This window comes from Tarenaya hassleriana, unplaced genomic scaffold, assembly GCF_000463585.1.
Source record: "Tarenaya hassleriana unplaced genomic scaffold, ASM46358v1 Cleome8, whole genome shotgun sequence".
NCBI classification, from domain to species: domain Eukaryota; kingdom Viridiplantae; phylum Streptophyta; class Magnoliopsida; order Brassicales; family Cleomaceae; genus Tarenaya; species Tarenaya hassleriana.
Window position 1 is genome coordinate 1,021,799 of NW_010970490.1, and position 18,996 is coordinate 1,040,794.

At 40.6% G+C, this 18,996-nt stretch overlaps 2 protein-coding genes across 2 annotated transcripts; both read right to left on the bottom strand.

The window, feature by feature from the left end:
- Positions 1 to 1,094: 1,094 nt before the first annotated feature.
- LOC104802217 lies at positions 1,095 to 3,404 on the bottom strand. Its single transcript, XM_010525700.1, has 4 exons — positions 2,482 to 3,404; positions 1,818 to 2,028; positions 1,600 to 1,729; positions 1,095 to 1,507 (listed from the first exon to the last, which is right to left on the bottom strand). Exons 1-4 carry the CDS (start codon positions 3,222 to 3,224, stop codon positions 1,323 to 1,325), a joined length of 1,269 nt encoding a protein of 422 aa, XP_010524002.1. The 5' UTR covers positions 3,225 to 3,404; the 3' UTR covers positions 1,095 to 1,322.
- Positions 3,405 to 4,987: 1,583 nt separating this feature from the next.
- On the bottom strand, positions 4,988 to 18,519 carry LOC104802222 (piezo-type mechanosensitive ion channel homolog). The gene is made up of 21 exons (XM_010525703.2): positions 18,059 to 18,519; positions 17,333 to 17,413; positions 17,004 to 17,163; positions 16,759 to 16,916; positions 16,429 to 16,585; positions 16,149 to 16,335; positions 15,667 to 15,782; positions 14,834 to 14,918; positions 14,498 to 14,713; positions 14,244 to 14,421; positions 13,642 to 13,770; positions 13,331 to 13,504; positions 12,940 to 13,173; positions 10,843 to 12,369; positions 8,041 to 10,520; positions 7,541 to 7,936; positions 7,221 to 7,379; positions 6,248 to 6,757; positions 6,014 to 6,158; positions 5,770 to 5,914; positions 4,988 to 5,457 (listed from the first exon to the last, which is right to left on the bottom strand). Exons 1-21 carry the CDS (start codon positions 18,105 to 18,107, stop codon positions 5,322 to 5,324), a joined length of 7,422 nt encoding a protein of 2,473 aa, XP_010524005.1. The 5' UTR covers positions 18,108 to 18,519; the 3' UTR covers positions 4,988 to 5,321.
- Positions 18,520 to 18,996: the final 477 nt, after the last annotated feature.

Below are 18,996 nucleotides of genomic sequence, written 5' to 3' on the forward strand. Positions count from 1 at the left end.
GAAGAGCGGATGATGGGCCACTTGGACAGGACGGCGTTGCCGTACTGTGGGGCCCAGCTCTCGGCGAATACGAAGTGCATGCCGAGCGCCGCCGCCAGATCCGACAGCGGCCGCATTTCGTCGGCCTCGTCCGCCTTCACGTCCTGCAGTGCCAGCAAGTCAGCGTCCACCTCCTTCAGCACCTCGAGGATCGTTCTCCTGCTGCTCTGGTGACTCTCGCCGGAGAAAGACACCATCGACCGGAGCTGCGGATTCAATTTTCTGCCGGAGACGTCGCCTTCGTCCTCCCGGAAACTCAGTTGCCGGCTGATCTCGTTGTCCGGCAGATTTATCGACACCCTTAGGCCAACCATGGATCAGGTTGTGAAACTGCTTGAGAGCAATGACATGGCTGTTCCAACTGTACCCGAGCGACCGATCCCTCTGGTAGCTCGTATGGAGGAGATCACAAAATCCATAAGTAGCAGCAGCGGGTCTGGAAAGCTGTCGAGCCCAACGGGTTATCAGGCATTCTCATTCGGATGTGAAGGGTCTTCAGGAAATGGCCAAGAAGCACCAGTCTAAATGTTTCACGCTAATATTTTTTTGCTGCATAGAGCTAGAGAGATGTCCTGTCTTTCTGAAGGCTGGAACAGGGGCAAAACGAAACTTGTAAATAACAAAGTGTACATTCTTCCCATTCTTTTGTGAGCATATTTATTGATTCTGTTTTTTTTTATATATAAATGAATTTGTGTTTCTCTCTGAGTTCGTATGGGTTGGTGATTGTCGTTACTCATTTTACAAGGAATCCGAGTGATTCTATGATGTTGTTTCAAAAGAATTTCGACCAAGGCGCAGCCGAATAAGATGTGATGCAGATCAATATTGCACATGCATTTTCGAGAAAAAGCAGGCACGAGAAATCATATATATATATATATATATGTGTGTGTGTATATAAACAAAAGACAGATAGATAACGTTCCTATTTGACCAGTTCAAAAAGAAGAGAATCGGAAGTTGACAGAAACCCATCGTTGTTCAATGTATTAGAAAAAGCAGAGCCTGGAAGATAGATACGCCCACGTGCCGAATTGGAAAATTCTTACGTGTATAGTTAAACCACTTACGTCCAGTGTAAAAAGTCAAAGGGCTCAGAATAGGATCATTGAGAATCAGAAAGCCAAGGTGATAAGCAAAAGCAGAGACCATGCTAGTCTATGAAATATATACACATGACATCAATGACGGAATATATATACATATATATATATATGTATATCTGGAAATAAACTCGCGCCATAGTGTTTAAAATGTGTAATCTTCATCGATCAAAAACTCTATCTGTTGGGAATCTGAAGGTGCTTGGTACGGAGTTTGACGACATCAACCTTAACGATGTGATGGTCGGAGGTGCCTTTGGAGGACAAAACAGAGTAAGAACCGGGCACGAACTTGTACGGAGACTCAGGCGATGCCATTATGTAGTCCACTCTTGTCCCGTATTTGCACGTCCCCTGCACATCTTCCATACCCCAAAAGAAAAACTACATGCATGATGCTAACTCACTATATATATATATGTATGTATATGTGTGTGTGTGTCTGTGTTCTTACTTTGGCCTTTTGCTACCACAACCACCGATTCGCACTCTCCTCCAAAATCCTTGGCGTCCGTGTACTCTTTCCTCCTCAAGTATCTCATCACTTCAGCTTTTGGCACTGGCTTACCCATCTCTTCATAATACTATACTAATCAAAGTGGCCAATGATGTTATCAATTTATGTTTGGTCAATGATTTGATTCATTGTATAGCAAAGGTTGATGTATATACCCTGACGATGTCGGACCATCTCTCGGGAGAATAGTCGGTTTCGTCGAGAGAATTGAGAGCACCAGCAAGGACGTGAGGTGCTCCGTTGGCGGATGCGATGACAGCATCAACCTGCTTCATCCTCCAGTTCTCATCCAAGTGATCAAGATGTGTGCAATGGAACTCCACTTCCCCCGTCTCAGGAACATCTATGGTCGCTTTCAGCACGTTTCTGCGTTCATGGTAACAATTGATAGAGTAAATGGGGATTGGTATCGTATGATAAAATCAAGAAACCATGGAGCGGGGTAAGTCCAAGTGGAAGACAAGCTGTCTGTACCAATTATGCATTCTGAAAGCAACGTAACAATTTATTATTTTATATTATTTTAAAAGCAAACAGATTTTCATGATCTTTCTCCCCCGTCGTAATGTGTATTTCGGGACCATACAATTTATCGCACCTCCCCACTGTGTTTAGACTTGCAATATCATCGATTTTATAACAATTTAATGATTTCAGATTCGTATATTTCACACGTAAGATCATGCATGTTAGCATTTAACACAACACGCATTGGAACTATCATTAATAATAACTGATTCGGCCGCGGATATTGGAAAAACTTGTCCTAATCAAAACGGAGACTAATATTATTTCATAACACAAAATCTGCAACCTGACCTGAAATCGGAGTCGTCGAAGATCCTGTGAACCGCGGACTGCTTGATCGGCCACTTGGAGAGGACGGCGTTCCCGTACTGCGGGGCCCAGCTATCGGCGAAGACGAAGTGCATGCCGAGCGCCGCCGCCAGATCCGACAGCGGCCGCATTTCGTCGGCCTCGTCCGCCTTCACGTCCTGCAGTGCCAGCAAGTCAGCGTCCACCTCCTTCAGCACCTCGAGGATCGTTCTCCTGCTGCTCTGGTGACTCTCGCCGGAGAAAGACACCATCGACCGGAGCTGCGGATTCAATTTTCTGCCGGAGACGTCGCCTTCGTCCTCCCGGAAACTCAGTTGCCGGCTGATCTCGTTGTCCGGCAGATTTATCGACACCCTTAGCTTCGATCCCGCGAATCTCTGTTTCCTGGCCGATAGATTATGATCACTCATGGGATGAAGAGGAGAGTTCTTGAGTATGCTCCTGGGACGATCAAGAGTTGACTTTGACCGGAGTGGTAAGCCCGTAAATTCGGCATCTTCGGGGTCAATGGTATTGGGAACGGCGGGGGCCATGGAGAACAAGGCGGCGTTGAAGGTGGCGACGCGGATGGGCCTGTCGGGTTTGGGGTGGACCGCCGCGGCGGAGGAGCCGTTGCGGAAGTGCGGTGGCGGTGCGGCCGGGGAAGTTGTGGATGAGTCTGGTTTCCGGCGGAGGCGGCGGCGGAGGAGGGCGATTAGGTGGAGCATGCCTGAGAAAAGGGGCATTGCTTTCAAGTGTTTAGTGATTGCATGAGGGGTTTTTTGGGCCTTGGGTTGGATCAATTGGCCATATCCCTATTGTTAATCATTTCCTTACAGAAAGCCAAATTGTTGCATATGAAATGAAGTTATAATTAGTTTAATTTTGGATGATTCGATGGGATTCTATTTAGGGACGAGAAGGGAGCACAGAGTATAAGAAGGGAAAGGAGGAGATGGGTCCGTGACACGTGGCGTATCACTTCTCTTCACATTCATATACACAAAATATTCGTGTATATATATATATTATTTTGGTAAATGATATTCGTATATAGAGATACCATATGATTATATTTAGATAGAATTAATATGACATCGATTTCCCCCCTATGTCCTCCAACGTGTGAGTGAAGAGTGAATTTCTATTGGCACGGGGAACCATCCTCGTAAAAAAAAAAAAAGTGAATTTCTATTGTGGGTGATATTGAATAAAGAAAACGATATATAATAATATGATTGGGATGCATATTTTATTTGAGACGAATGCAACGCCAGCGGGCCCAACTGCCCCCGAAATAAAATAACGAAAAAGAAAATACGATTTGCATGGATGGTTAGGAATTAAGATGATTGGTTATTTGTACATCATAATAAAGTAATATCGTGACAGAATTTAATAATTAAATTTAATGTACCGTCCATAAGGTATACGCACCACATCTATGGAGAAATATCTGTCTTTTCCGTTGGCCCCGTCCCCGCCCTCTCGTTTGATGCATGGAGACTAATTCTATTTCGATTAACTTTCACACTAGTTAATTTGTAAAAAAAATATATTCTTTTTTTTTTGTCGAAACTATATTCGTTGTTTATTTGCCCTTTAGACCAAAAAAGGTAAATTTTATTGCTACTTTTTTTTTTTATATAAAATATTCTCAATGATTTCTTGAATAATAAATAATTATGAAGACTGATGAGGTTTAGGAATCATTAACTAATGGAAGTCATAAAAAAAGAAACAAGAATGGGATCCAGTTAGTAAATATTAGAAAATGAATATAGCGTTACGTGTTAGGTATGTGTACAATAACGGAAGGACGTTTTAGGTCCGACTTCTGAGCTGGAGCGGATGTTAACACGAATGATGCCAAATTCAAACTGCGCGTCGTTTTTATTTCCCGGCCAGCTCCAAATAAACGGCAGCACTTTCTCCTCGGTTGTTTCCTTCTAGGAATGATCCTTCTTGGCTGGGCCGATTTCTCTTTCTTATAAAGGAATTACATCATATGATAAGAATGTGTAGCGTTAATTTCTTGTGGGGCGTCAATGGAATTGTTTATCCAAAATCTAGATTACTATACAGTTACGGGTACCAAAATATGAGATTTTAATATATGATTTCATAACATTATGGGTATTTTCAAAGAAAAATGGCTCTTATAAAATACAAAAAGAAAATATTTCATAACTTTATTCTTAATTTTATAAAATTAAAACAGGTCCAATAATTGAGTGGAAAAAAGTTCAATAATGCACTATAAATAAGGTGCGAAAGAAAAAAGAGAGTATAAATATGGATATGGACCTAGGTTCCATATGTCCGCTACTAGTGATTGGCCCATATTAATCACCGTAATAAAAGATTGGGCCCGGGGCGTGAAAACACGTGCAACGCATGGGAAAGCTCAAAGCCGTCACCAAGACCAAGGACCTTTACGATGACGTGTCAAGTGAGCCAGTGACGTTATCACAAGGACAAACTAACCAAACGCTGGGTGTTCTGATCGTCCGTGAACTGTAAGATGATTGCTTTGGCAGGAGTATGATTTTCCAAGTAAATGTCGATGTTCTTTCTCTCGTTTCGTTATATATAAATACACAACCCTTTAGGACATGTTTTCTGTAAATCACACTCGTCTATTTACATCAGACACCGGACAAAACTGTCCTCTTTTAAGGTCTATCTAACTTGTTGTCTGCCCTCCCGTGTGAGCCAAAGGGATATTGAGCTCTTTTCAAATGGGTTTATAGATCATGTAACACCAGCCATAACCTGTCCTGTCTCAGAGATCCGGAGTTTCCCCGCAAATTACACCAGACTGACTCTGCGTGTTATGTCTACTAGTCAGGCTTTGTATATTCCAACAGCATGTGCGGAGATCTGTATATCTTCACGAGCGCCCAGTAAAGGACTTCTTCAACTCCAAGCTCACCCTCTGCTCTCGCTGCATATATGTCTTCGCACATTGCTATCAATCTACATTCATACAGTAGTACAAACCTGTTAGTAAAATGATAACGGAATTTTGGAGGCTAAACGTCAGAAAATGTCACTACAAGACCCGGGAAAACTGGGTTTTGGAGAGTTTCAGCGCAAAGGCAATGAAGACACATGCCCAATATTTTCGCGGTCAGTATTTATTTAAACAGGCAACTAATTCATCAACTTTTCTAGTGATGTACGCAACACCGGAGCTACTAACTTCAAATCAGACAGAAGTAAAACTGAGCAAGCGATTGATTGACCACAAAGGAACGTTTTGAATTGGGGGAGAGTGAAGTGAGTCACCTGTCACATGAAGGAAGGTTCTCATAAGGTATTCTCATCCGAAGGTCAGAGCACTGAAGCCTGATGAAACGCCCAACTGCAAGCACAAATGTTATGTAGAGTCCCCAAATGCTGAATTTGCTGAGTGTGTCTCCCAGAATACCCTCTGCATGTACCGTCGTGTTGATATTGTTAACAAAAACAAGAAAAAAAAAATGGTTCATCTATTGAATTCGGCAGTCGACACAGAAGATTTTTTACTAACGTGGGGGTGTTTCCTCGGACATTATGATGGCCACTGGTCCGCCCATACCTTCGCATGCACTAATATTGGATGGGTGGATATCGTGGAATGACCACCACTTGAAATCTGCATGATTCATGACAAGTTCTGCACTGACTTCATCCTTCTGTAACAACATCAATAACTCTGCCTTTTTAGTTCATGAGAAATAAAAGGATCAGGATTATTAAAAAGAGAGACTGCAGGATTAATCACCTGGTCTTCAAAAGGCCTGACATCTCCAGAACCAGTAACACGGAAGTATTTTGGATACAGATTATATACTCTAAATCCATCCATAGAACCGTTCAGAACCATCTGGATATCGGATCGTTTCGGAAGATCCTGAGGATCAACACTTCTTTCATATTTCACAATTTCCTTACCTTTTGGTCTGTCTCTGTTAAGAACCCAAGAAAACGTGATATCCATATCTGTGTCCCAATCAAGGGTGCGAATGAATCTGTGCACAACTGTGTCAGGCACGACCCATAAGACGCTGGCGTCAGCTTGGCAGCATATAACCTGGATGTCATTCTTGTTATAGGTCGGTAGAAAGCCTTGTGGGCCGAGATCTATATCGATATTAACCCTATCCCATGATAGTTTCTCACAGAGGGTTGTCTGGTACAAACTCAGCTTCCCGCCCATTGTTTTGATATCTATCTGCACGCTCGCATCTTTTATTGGGTTGGCAACATTTGTTGGGTTACCACTGCTATACATCTGCAAAGGAGAAGGTTATCAGCATAAAATAACCAAGCAAAACAAAGAACCTCACTTTAAACATACTTAAACTCATTACCCTTTATCAATGCGCGAAACAATTATCACTCCTAACTACTCACGAAACACAGAGGGCAGTTTCGTTTTGGAATACTTTAATCATCTACATACTGGAAGCTTTATTCATCCAGTGAACAAGTTAATCATTTGGTTTAAAATAATGTTATCCCAAATTCCAAAATTTGGGCATTTATTCATGCTGTTTTCAAGGTGAAGAAATGACCACATAATCAGGCGAGACAGTATGCAAGCTTTTTGGTATCGTGTGAAATCAAAGTGATCCAACTCACCAAGCAGAAGAAGCTAAATATCCACCACCCTTTTGATCAGTAAACAGTGATAGTTAAAGGGCAACCAGTGGTATATTTCGAAAGGAAAAAAAGGTTTCGGATTGGCTTCTTACCAGCATAGGAGCCCAGATAACACAGATTAAGATGAAAAACAGACATATCCCGTTGCAACATTTGGTCATTTTTGTTTGCTTCTCCCCGGGTTTGTGTTTAGCCCTATACAGAACTGCATCACATTTCACAAGGTACAAACTTGCATTTACGTCCTCCAGCTGAAAGGGAGACAAAACCATTAGCCTTAGATATGCTACAGAAAAAAAAGGATAGAACCATCCATGACCACCACGATGTGGAGGACATTTAATTCACCTAGATAAAAAAAAATGCAGGGAATAGAACGACATTTTCAGGTCAACCACGGATTTCGACATACCTTGAGCCAGTCATACATGGTCAAGGATGTAGCTGTGCAAGACCAGTCAAGTACGCATCGCAATTCATACAAGAACGGAAGAGCACGGTAAAGCCTGTAGCCATAGTAATTGATCTGTGAAACCTCACTTGTCAAAAACTGCCGATACAAGGTGCTTTTATGTGGTAGTCCATGCCGAATTTGTATCGCCTGGAGAGCCAAGGACACTGCTTTGGCAAGAAATATTGCACGGAGAGCAAACCCAGCAGCACGTTGCTGGCTAGGGAATATTTTCCATGCATATTCTGTCACCGCATATGTGAAGAGAATGAGGCTGAAGAGGTAGAAGATAACTTTTCCCGTTGCAAATGAGCAAAGATAAATGACACGATCAACCATCATCAAGAAGAAGATGACCTGCCACCAGAGCATTTTTCATGCGGTTAGGATAGGAAGCTGGTACACGATGATAAGTGAATAAATAAGCAAGGAGGAGAATTGTACAAATGAAATAGACCTACCATTAGTATAATGACAAACTCTATTGGGAACTGGTCTTCAAGCTGATAAACATCAAGAAATTCGCTTTTATTTTTTATGACAGACTGGTAGAAAATGGCAGCCAAGAAGAAGACAATCAAATCAGCACCAAAAATGTAGGCATAGAGGTCTATTTCTCTCTTTCCTCCGCCAATGACAGAGAGGACAGGGTAAGGGAATCCAGTTTCTTCAACGAGTCCAGAACGTTGAGCTCTACGAATTTCCTTGGCCACATCTGAAGCAGGAGTCAATGACTTGTACCATTCTGCTGAAGAACACCTATTCACCGGAGAAGCATACTCAACCTCAAGAACAACCAATGCCTCATTTGGGCTTTCTGTACTTCTCTCTATGCTTTGTACATGTATCCTACTTGAGAAGGGGCAAAGATCTGGGTTCTCCTTCTCACATCTCTCATTGTGAACGAGTCTAAGCAATTGATTCATCCTAGATTCAATTCTTTCAGGCTGAATTCCATCTTCAGGCCACAAGTGAACATCCATTGTCACCTGGACAAAGTAAGGAGGAGATTCTGCTCCTCGTGTCAACGATATCCAGTATCGGCAGAAGCTTCTTACAAGCAACTTCCCAAAGTCTCCTAACTTTTGTAACACACCCACGATCCTTTGGCTCCAGCTGTATTTTATAAGAGCCTTCTGGTAATAACGGGTACTCCAACGCGAAGTAAAATCTGTTGAAGGAACCCAATCACCATCTTTCACTGTTATAGCACTCTGAATGAGAGTAAATAAATAGATGAGGAAAAGAGGCAATGAGCTGACAACAAAAGATGATTTTATTCTATGTGTAGGAAATCCCAACTCATGAAGAAGATCTGAATCAATGCTTAGCCCGCAGTGCTGGATTATAACTTGGTACAAGTACTGGACCAAGATATAGAATTCTGTGTAAATTAACATAATAACCCAGAAGATGTGACTAGGACCAGTGTGAACGCAGAGGGCATAGAGAAAGAGTGCTGCTAGATAAACCATGGAAAGCAGACTGAAGTTCCACAAAAAGACAATAATGAAGCAGCAGTAGCAAACGATGTCGTTATTAGACTGCATCCTCGACCATATATGTCGAAATATCCTTCCTAGCTGAAAGCTGGTAGCATCAGTACTCTTGTCGGATTGTAAAGAAGCTGAACGCTCCAAAGGTGCATGTTTTCTTCTCTGACTCTCCATCTCATCATACACCTCGTCATCGACAGAAGATTGCTCATTTGTATCTGAGTGGTCTGGGGAAATGTTCAAGAAATTCACAAGGTTATTAACAGCCTGATTTCCAATAGATTGAACCTGGGAAACACCATCCCCTATAAGTTGAACTGCAGAAATCAATGGATTATCTTTTCCATGAGATTTTTCTTCTCTTTTGGATCCCGTAGACAGGCCACCAAGATCATGTTGAACTTCAGTGATCTCACAAAGAGACGCTGCAACTGGAGACTTTGGGGAAGCAGGTGCATCTGGAGTTGTATCCATAGGAAATTCATGAACTTTAAAAGGAAACTCTGAATCCTCATCAATGTGTTGCTCTTCATTCCTTTGGTGCATCCCCTCTTTCTCAGGGCTGACCGGATCACTATCCGGAATTAGAGATGGACCACGCCTCCTCCTTAGGCCTTCAGCACGCGGAGAAGAAATTCCAAAATTTGCATCAGAATTCATTCTGTGAAGCTGTATCTGTAGGTTCAGCATTTCAGATTTCATCTTCTCGACTTGCAAGTTCCGCTGCCGTTTCTTTTCTTCAGCCTCCCGAATTTGTTGCAGTTGCTCTGTTTTCCATGCAGCTTTCTTCTCTTGCTCCCGCACAATAGCACCAATTTGCTCGGCCTCGAGATACCGTGAGACATAATCAAACTCTTGTGAGGAAAACATGTACGATTGAAGGGACACCAGCATAAAAATGATAATCTCGACAAGAGCAGATCTCGCAGTGATTCGAAATCCATAGTCATACTTGTAGAATCCAATCACTTCGTATATGTAATCAATGGTCTCACACTTTCCACCACTGAAGTTCCCAACAAACGGAGACTGATATGCAAGGGAAAAGACAATGAGAGCAAAATTGTATATCCGTAAGAACCTGAATATCTTGTTTTTCTTCTTTAGTATTTCCGATCGCATCCGGAAGAAAACAAGTGCGAATGCAAGATAACCTAGGTGCAGAATGTCATACTCAAGGGTCCCTGTGATTAGAATCAGAATAAGCACAAGATCCAGCAGATGGACATAACAATAAAGCCTTATATAATCAAGCACGGTCCACATGCTCTTAGTTTCGAAAGAGAGATCCCTCCAGACAAATAAATTTTTTCGTTGAGACATCATCTGACGGTAGGTTGATGACTCCGAAAAACTGGACATGTGATCAGCGCGAAGTTTGAAACAGGCAAGCATGAATACACCACAGTAGCTGATTAGAGTCCGCGGATCATCAACTCTCAATCCTGTAAAAGTGCATTGAAATTAAAATCTTTAAACTCAGTAGAATGTTTTGAGAAATCATTTCAGCCAATCAGATATCCCAAAGAAATCTAATCTATGGCATGTCAATCACTTCCAAAACTATTTTCCAGTTACTAATTTGGCTTCGATTGATCTTCCAAAATGTATCGAGCTATCTGCCTATTGATTGTAGACAGGACAACAGTTTTGTGGTTGTGTGGTTGCAAGTGACCCTTTGGCCTAATGCTTGGTTATGTAAAACAAACTTAAGCACAGAGAGAGTAAAAGAACCAAGTGTTACTCAAGAGTTTTGAAGAGACATACCAAGCCAACAGTCCCTGCAAAAGTTGAAATAGAGAGTTGAAATTCTCCAGCAGTCATGGCAATATACACCTGTCTCACTCGGAACATGATCTGAAGGTAATAAGTTCTTCCAGATAGCAATGTACTCCAATATGAGGATTGAAGCAAACAGGAAAACAACTACGGACCATAGTTTCTGTATAAGCCGTCTTCTCAAAAGGACACAGGCAGCAAGCAGTGCAATATATATTAAGGAGATGGCATTCAGCAAAGCAAAACTGGCGAGAAGCAGTGCAATCATGTTTATCTCAAGACCAAAGAGGTTGAACATATTCTCTATCCAAAATTTCAAGTAAATTTTCAACAAATTCATCTGCGTTTCAAACCTCTCCTTCCTCAATGTGAGAATTCTCCTTCTGTTCCATTTATGGCTCTCCTTGATGCTTCCCCAGAAGTATCCAAATGAAAACTTCCTAGAATTACTACTTTCAGAGTCTCCAGTCTTTGGAAACAAATGATCACTTGTCTGAGAATCAGTGGGAGAGAATGAAGGACAAGATTTGCTTGTTGTCTCGCGTTGTTTCACCGAGATAGCAGCATGATCTGTTGAGCTAGAAACACTTGCAACAGTGTCTTCTGCAGAGACAAATAGGGGGCAAGGCTCTTCATATTTTCCTATGCTGTTAGTAAAACCCGGTGTTCTCTCCAGCCAACGAGAAATATTGTACTGTAGAGTACACGCAGCAACAACCAGCACTTTACCTCGCAGGCCTGATTCTATCCCCCAAAATCCAGGTTCATATACACGAAGCCCCAAGAAGAAAGACAAATCAGCATATTTTTGCCCTGGAAACATCCCAGCTTGCATACCCCACATTTGGAAAAGATACTCAGCGGTCACTAGCAATCCCGTATAAACCAAAAATGACTTGGATGGGACTGAGGAAGACTTTGGGAAGGTTGAACTGATGATAAGTCCAAATAGATATACAAATCCAAACGCACTAATGGGGGACAAGGATGCATAAAACAATGCAACAAACAAGATCTTTTGACCATGCCATATCAGAAACCTTCTGAAAAAACCAACAAGTCCAGGATGAAGCAGACTGGACTGACCTGGGTTATTATGTCCACTCTGCCTTCTTTCATAGCTATAAAGTTGCATCACAATCAATACGGCAAGCGATTCCCAAACATTATCCACCAATGGTGCTTTGGAGTCATAACCCAGATAAAAGTAGAGATCGACGAATCTAGATAACCATATCTGGAAGCTTGTGAAACTACTTAAGCAATATATGAACACAAACACCAAAACTGCATATGCTTTCAAAGGAAACCACAAGCGCCTCTTAGTCCTCTCAACCAGTTGTCTTCCCGTAATCCAGGACAGTAGAAGGAAAACGTATCCGAATGATATATAGTTGGGCTTGACTAGATATACGCTAATGAGAATTGTGATGAAAGCAATGTAAGTTCCACACGACCGGTACATGGAAAGAAATTTCTGCCCAATTGCACTCAAGAATGAAGCAATACGTCTCTCTGTAAAACACATGCAAAGTAAGATAGCAGTTAGAAAATAGTTATGACAAGAAAATACAAAAGATAGCAGTTTGAAAATAGTTAGCATAAGAAAAAATAAACAATATAAAAATAATCTGCAGATGTTATGAAGAATGGGCAACTTTGATTTCATAGCTTGCAATTCCAACCTAGAGCACAAAGATACAAGTGAATAATTGCACCAGAAGATATAGTTATACATTAAATTTTATCTTGGGACATGATGGATTAGGTTCTCAGCAGCCATTTCATCCAACTAAACCTACAAGAGCAGATCAGTTTTCACATCAAGAAGATATAGTTATACACTAAGAGAAACAATACAAGGCTTCGAACGAAAACGTTGGCATCAAAATAAGAGTATCCTAGATGGTATGGAAACGGTCTTTGAGAAATATCATTTGGCCTGCAGAACACCAGAAAAAATAGATGACCATGACAGTGGGAATTTGCAGTTCAAGTACAAAATAAAGATGCAAACTGATTCCTCATGTAAATGTTGAGACATGGTTGGACTCACTTCAAGAGAGATCAAGGAAAGCATTATACCATAAGAAGTGTGATCCGGGCTATAACTTGATGATGGTGAAGTGTATACAGACAAAAGGACTGATTTGTTCAGACCAGCTTTCAGTATACTAAATCCGATTGGAGGGCTTGGTGTGTGGCGTACAATTGCTGAGAAGGAAAATAACATCTCAAAACCATGATTGTGGATGGCACAGAAGCAGGCAAGTAAGGCTATCTCTAAGAAATCCCAAGAGCTTTCAGATCTAAGGAGACCTGCATTCATCCAAACAAAAAGATATCAACGCGACAACTTCTCTGATTCCTTTTTATTCTCTAACATCACCATGTACAAGCTAAGAAATAAACTGCTTATACGGGAGATCAAACCTACATCATAAAAAAAAAAAGAAGAAGAAGAAGAGACATGTACCTAACTGAAACAAAATTTCTCTGCTTATAGAGCCCTTTTGCTTCAGAGCGTTTGCAACCAGATCAATCTCAAGGATATACAGAAGTGCGAAATGAACTTCACATAGAAGAATCAAGGACTCGCGTATCTTTCTGTCGATGTTGTGACTCAATAGATACATCAGAAAGAAAATCACTGCAGCAGGACATAGTGATAAATCCGTTAGGAGAATGGAGAAAGTACCTAGATCGATTTTTTTCCTGGACATCCAGATAAATGAATTCTAATTATAACAGAAAACACAGACAAGGAGAAAAATTCAGTGAACGTACCATACACAGCATGGGCAAACCCAGGTTTCATGGCAATGAGGAAAATTAATGCAAGCATAATAGCCCGGGAACATTTGCGCAGTCCCCATGCAATAGTTGCAACAACCAACACCTTTGTTTCTTCATTAACTAATGATAAGGCCAAAACAATGTTAATGACCAATATCCAGATTGAGTGAAAAGCATAACATATAAACTCACACGACATATTTAAAGAAGATAAGGAAAAACAAAGCCAAATAGGTTAGCCAGGGAAACAATTCTCTTAAAGCTTCTCACCTTCAATAACACATAGTGTATATAGATTTATTTTCCATCATTAAAAGTATCAGAATTCATTTCATAACATGTTCTGGATTGTGTTAACCCTTAAATGCAGTAGGTAGTTTAAAAGCTCGTTCAGATGGAAAAAGGAAAAAGTGCTATGGTGGCCAATGATTAATAAGTATACCCCTTTTTCCCCCCTTTGGGATCTAGCAAATGTGGAAGCCAAAAAAATGGTCAGACTAATTTTAGTCACAAGTCTAGCAAACAGAAACAGAAGAGGAATCAAGAACCCTCAGCCGTTAATTTTGTAGAGCAGAAGCTATTGAAGCCATTACCTTCAGCATGAGATCTGTCGACAAAAGATCTGGACCCCTCATCCGAAATGTAAAGAAAAACAGAGTTATTCACAAGATTGCCCAAGGCCACCAACATCCCCAAACCAAATTGCGCAAGCAAAAAGAATCCAGGTATTGGATAATGCCAAAGTCCCACCATCTCCCAAATCTCCATGTCCTGCATGTTATTGTCTTTTCAGCTTAGTTTTTTTCAAATTTTAAATACTGGAAACTTATGTAGAAGGAGATATTACCTTTCCAACCTTAGCGTTCAGAAAAGAAAATGCCACATTGAATATGTATGTACTGACAGCCCATAAGAGTATAAATACAAGAAGCAGACCATTTAATCTATGCATCCGGAACAGTGATGGGAAGGCATAGATAATATAGCCAACATACGCAAGGAGCCCAAAAGCACATACACTTGCAAAATGAAAACTCCAGAATGATAGAGCAAACAGAGAGACCTGCAGCCATTCAGAAAGAGAAAAAAAAAAAGGAGTTTCCTGAATAGAGTATTTTCCTTTACCTGAGACTTAAGATGCTGGAAAGTTTAACAGACAACAAAGATATTCACAAAAATATACCGGAAATCCATATGTGAAAAAATTGATGCTGAAAGTCCTAAATACTGCTCCCCTCAGTAAAACGTTGGTGTGCCTCACACCAGACCTGTAAAATTAGGAAGAAACCAGTAAGATCAAGATTTATTATCAAACAAAAACATTAAATTTGAGCATAAGAGCTACATATGTTAGATGATTTATCTTGCTCCATCACAGCTCCAGAGAAAAACCATTTCCACGATGTGGTTGAAACTAATAACAGTCATATTGTAAAAGGGATAAGATTCTTTTTCCACTCTGATATTTTTAGTATATAAGAAAAAAAAAATTGCTAACTTTTGATATCACAAACTATTCCAGTATATAAGCTTTCAGATACTGTTAAAACCCAAAATTCCGTAGATTTAGAGGCTCCCTTCCATAAATTGAAATCTTGGGATTCCTTTCTTTGCGACTTGAACACTACAGAGAAGACAAATATCTTGCTTATAAAACACCAAGAAGCCCACAAGAATTCAACAGACTCCTCGATTTTTCGACTATAACTTTTATTAAACTGCTGAGGGTGAAAAGAAAAATCAAGGGCCTTTTCAGTTATTTCTTAGACAAGCACAATATTCATATTAATTACAGATGGAAAAGTAGATACTGGTCTACAACCATACAACTGAAATCCCAAGCAAGCATATTAAGCCACGTCCTTCAATGTCACATCATAATCAGGTAAACCAGAAAACTAGGAAGGGAGACATTTTATCAACATTTGAAGGAGAATCTACTAAATTTGGGATTAAGGCGATGTTGATGTTGACGGAGAATCTACAGCAAAAAAATAAATATTTCAAGCTTTTTACCTTGATTCACGGATGAAAAAAGGATACTTCGGAGGAAGAAGCCGCTCTGCCAAGTTACTTTCTCTCATAGACATGATAAAGTCCATGTCTTCCAGATCTGACCTTACATAGGATATCTGCAAAATGAGGTAGACAGGATATCAAACTGTTGCAAATATAGGTCATACATAGATTCATAGTTCATTAACAGGCCACCATAGATAATGTAAGCAAGAGGAGAGCTTTCACAATGTTTTGTTTCAGTAAGCTCGATAGACTAATAATCCGCTATCTTATTCAATTCAAAGAGAAAAACCATACTTGACTGTGCAGAAAACAGTTTGACACATTAGTGAGGTTGCAAAACAACTATTAAGGTCAAGAAATCAGAGGAGAGATTTTAGTCACATCGCATTGTCTCTGTTATTGCAAAACGATATCATCGTCTTTTATGCTTTTTGCAAGAGCAAGTAATGCTAATCCTAGCAAGTTCTTAGATATACCATGATGAAGAAAAACACAAGAAAAAGTCCAGAACAGATCTCAGTGCCCTCAGTTTCTGCAGAGGTTTTGAATAGACCGATGAAGCTCGCTATCCATCCAATCATATCTGAAAAGTTTGTCGGTAGCTGGTACAGGTACAGCAGGACGATGTTGAATCCTGCATAGATATAAAGAACTCTCCACCCCCTAAAAAAATAAAACAAACAACTAAGTTTATAAAAGTGTAAAAGATCATGGTAGGGGAATGTATTGTCGTAATAGAAACAATCACTTAGCCACCTGAAAAGTCCTGAAAAGTTGCTTGACAAGGACCAGTCCACAAGTCCAACACAACTGCCAATAAAAAATGGCAGAGAAACCCATGACGGATTGCTTATTCCTGCAGCCAATTGAACAGCAGGAAGCAGCAAACAAGACGCAACCCTAAGATGACTTCCTGTGTATCATAAAAGATCAACACAATTTCAACCAAGATGCCCAATGAACTAGAAAGAGATGTTGCATATCCTAATCAGAAATGGACGTTACTGAAGGCGATGGGCACAATATGAGAAAGAATACAGTAACTACATGAATAAGCCATAAAGGCCAACTGAGTTACTTACAAACCTAGCTGTTCAAAAATTCCTGAAAACTCAGACCAGAATGTGTCCCGCCATCGAAAAAAACCGAATCTACTACTGTATATGTCAGCTAGGGCAACAAGCAGAGTTAATAATTGCAAAACCAGGAATAATATTACAGTTGGGTGGCTCCAAGAGTGTAATCTGCATAAGCAAACAAGGAAGAGAACGATATCAGGGGAAGCAAAAAGATATTATGCAATAAAATTAAAGAATGAGACTGACTCTTACATCATAAGGCCAATGACTCTCGCCCAGCCAGTATCTGCTGTACTCCACTCTTGACCTGCTGCAGCCCATATAACAAGGTATACCACTTGAGCTAGAATCACGGCAAAGGAAAAGATGATAATGGGCCATAATAGCCAGAGCCTCCTCTGAAAACGGTATCCTGCCAAAAGAAAAGCAGGAAAAATGCAAGTTTGGAAGTGAACAGCATCATCTAAACAGCTATAACAGAGAGCATAACCATTTAAACCAGAGGCTAAAAGTATGCTCATGGAATCAGAGACGATAAAGCTTGAAACAAGTAAGGCAGGGAATTGACAACATTGTCTTACCGATTTCAGGAGCAATATAGTGAACGAGGAGAAAAGCTAACAAATTAACAAAGGAGATCAAACTCCAGTTAATAAGTGCAGCTGCAACAAAAAGGAATCCGTTAGACAAAGTAAAGCTTGGACTACTCCAAGTAACATCAATCTCTTTGTTGTGACACACACTATGTATGGCCACAATCTAAAAAACTGGCAATAATTGAACAAACCCCATGGACATACAAGAAAGAACTAAGCTTTCAAAGCAACTGTATAGCATAGATAGCATGATCTACACAAATTATACATTATTTTCATATAAAGACAGTGCAGTCACCCAAATCAGTAATCTTCACGGGTTCTTATAAATGAAAAGGAAAAGGTGATTGCTCACACTCTGGACAACCAAACCAACCATAGTTCGAGTAAAGCTAGAGTTACCACAATGTCCTCCTCACCTTAGGACTAGTTGAGGCGTCATAGTCAAAAAGTGTCAAAGTATCAAAAGAACCAATCAGAGAACAGAACATTCATTCGAACAAAAACCTGAACGGGGATGTTTCTATGGAAGAACATTACGCCGATTCCACAGTTGGGTAATATAAACCCAATAAGCATATTGGGCACCGGCAATCCATCAAACTACGACCTCCATGGCAAAATGCAAACTAATCGAGCTAATTGTTTAAATCTTCAATCATGAAGTGTGTCTCAAAGGAAATCAAAATCAATGTAAGAACACAGACGTACCTGCCAAAAGCAGCGAAGGCAACAGGAATCCCACCAAAAAGTTCGCCATGATCACCTTTCCTTAACCATCCCCATCCCCATCACCTAACTCCAATCGAATTCGATAGACATCTCTGCGGTTTCTAGGTCGATTTTTCAGATAGAAAGAAAACGAAACCCAAAGTAAACCAACCCTTCAGCTCGGCAGGGACAATCACCGGGAAAGAAACCAATTTTTTTCCGCGACGAAGAAACCAAATCTCGAAAGCTTCCGAATTTCAAAATTCAAAACTTCGCCCAAGAAGCCAGCAGCTGAAATGGTCGCGTTATTGCGTGAACATACGAAAGGGCTTCGAACGGGTGGATCCAAAATCTAAATCCGGAAGCAAAATTCCATATGAACGGACGAATCAAATCGTGCCCAGATAACTTCGGCAATAATTTACGTCATTAGACAAATTAACAATTATCGCCTTCCAGCAGTATATACGCATGGGCACATGCCTACATACATACACACACATACTGCGTATATATGGTATTTTCAGTACATCATTAAACCAATCGTCCACTCCGAACCGGTATGGTGTCGGTTGTATTGATTGCTACAGCATTGTTGAACGCGTATACATTTTTATACATTTTTTCAACATAAAAATCTGTTAATACCTCCATGAAACCATTACTTTTCTACGCTAAGTATGTATTTAATTCGCTTGATCCGAAGAAGAAGTTACTGATACCGATATTTGGTTAACGATGGGTCGGAATTGTTTTACCGGTTCGGTAAGGTGATCGAGTCCCCTCGCTCGAACCCTACGGCGTTTTCGTGTCCACGACAGTAAACACGACGTCGTTTTGGAGCCATCATCGCCGTTCCGTATCAATCATGGGTTGATTTCATTTCTCCGTGATAATCGGCCGGAGGGGGAAAAGAGGCATTGTAGATGATGAACTGT

What these genes read in the sequence shown, in the direction of transcription:
- LOC104802222 (XM_010525703.2), bottom strand. Translation starts at nt 18,107, where the DNA reads ATGGCGAACTTTTTGGTGGGATTCCTGTTGCCTTCGCTGCTTTTGGCA. An exon ending in AGTTTGTCATTATACTAATG is followed by an intron (nt 7,937 to 8,040) that starts GTAGGTCTATTT and finishes CTCTGGTGGCAG; the next exon opens with GTCATCTTCTTCTTGATGAT. An exon ending in AACCTTCCTTCATGTGACAG is followed by an intron (nt 5,458 to 5,769) that starts GTGACTCACTTC and finishes GTATGAATGTAG; the next exon opens with ATTGATAGCAATGTGCGAAG.
- LOC104802217 (XM_010525700.1), bottom strand. Translation starts at nt 3,224, where the DNA reads ATGCCCCTTTTCTCAGGCATGCTCCACCTAATCGCCCTCCTCCGCCGC. An exon ending in GATGGTCCGACATCGTCAGG is followed by an intron (nt 1,730 to 1,817) that starts GTATATACATCA and finishes TGATTAGTATAG; the next exon opens with TATTATGAAGAGATGGGTAA. An exon ending in TGTGGTAGCAAAAGGCCAAA is followed by an intron (nt 1,508 to 1,599) that starts GTAAGAACACAG and finishes GGGGTATGGAAG; the next exon opens with ATGTGCAGGGGACGTGCAAA.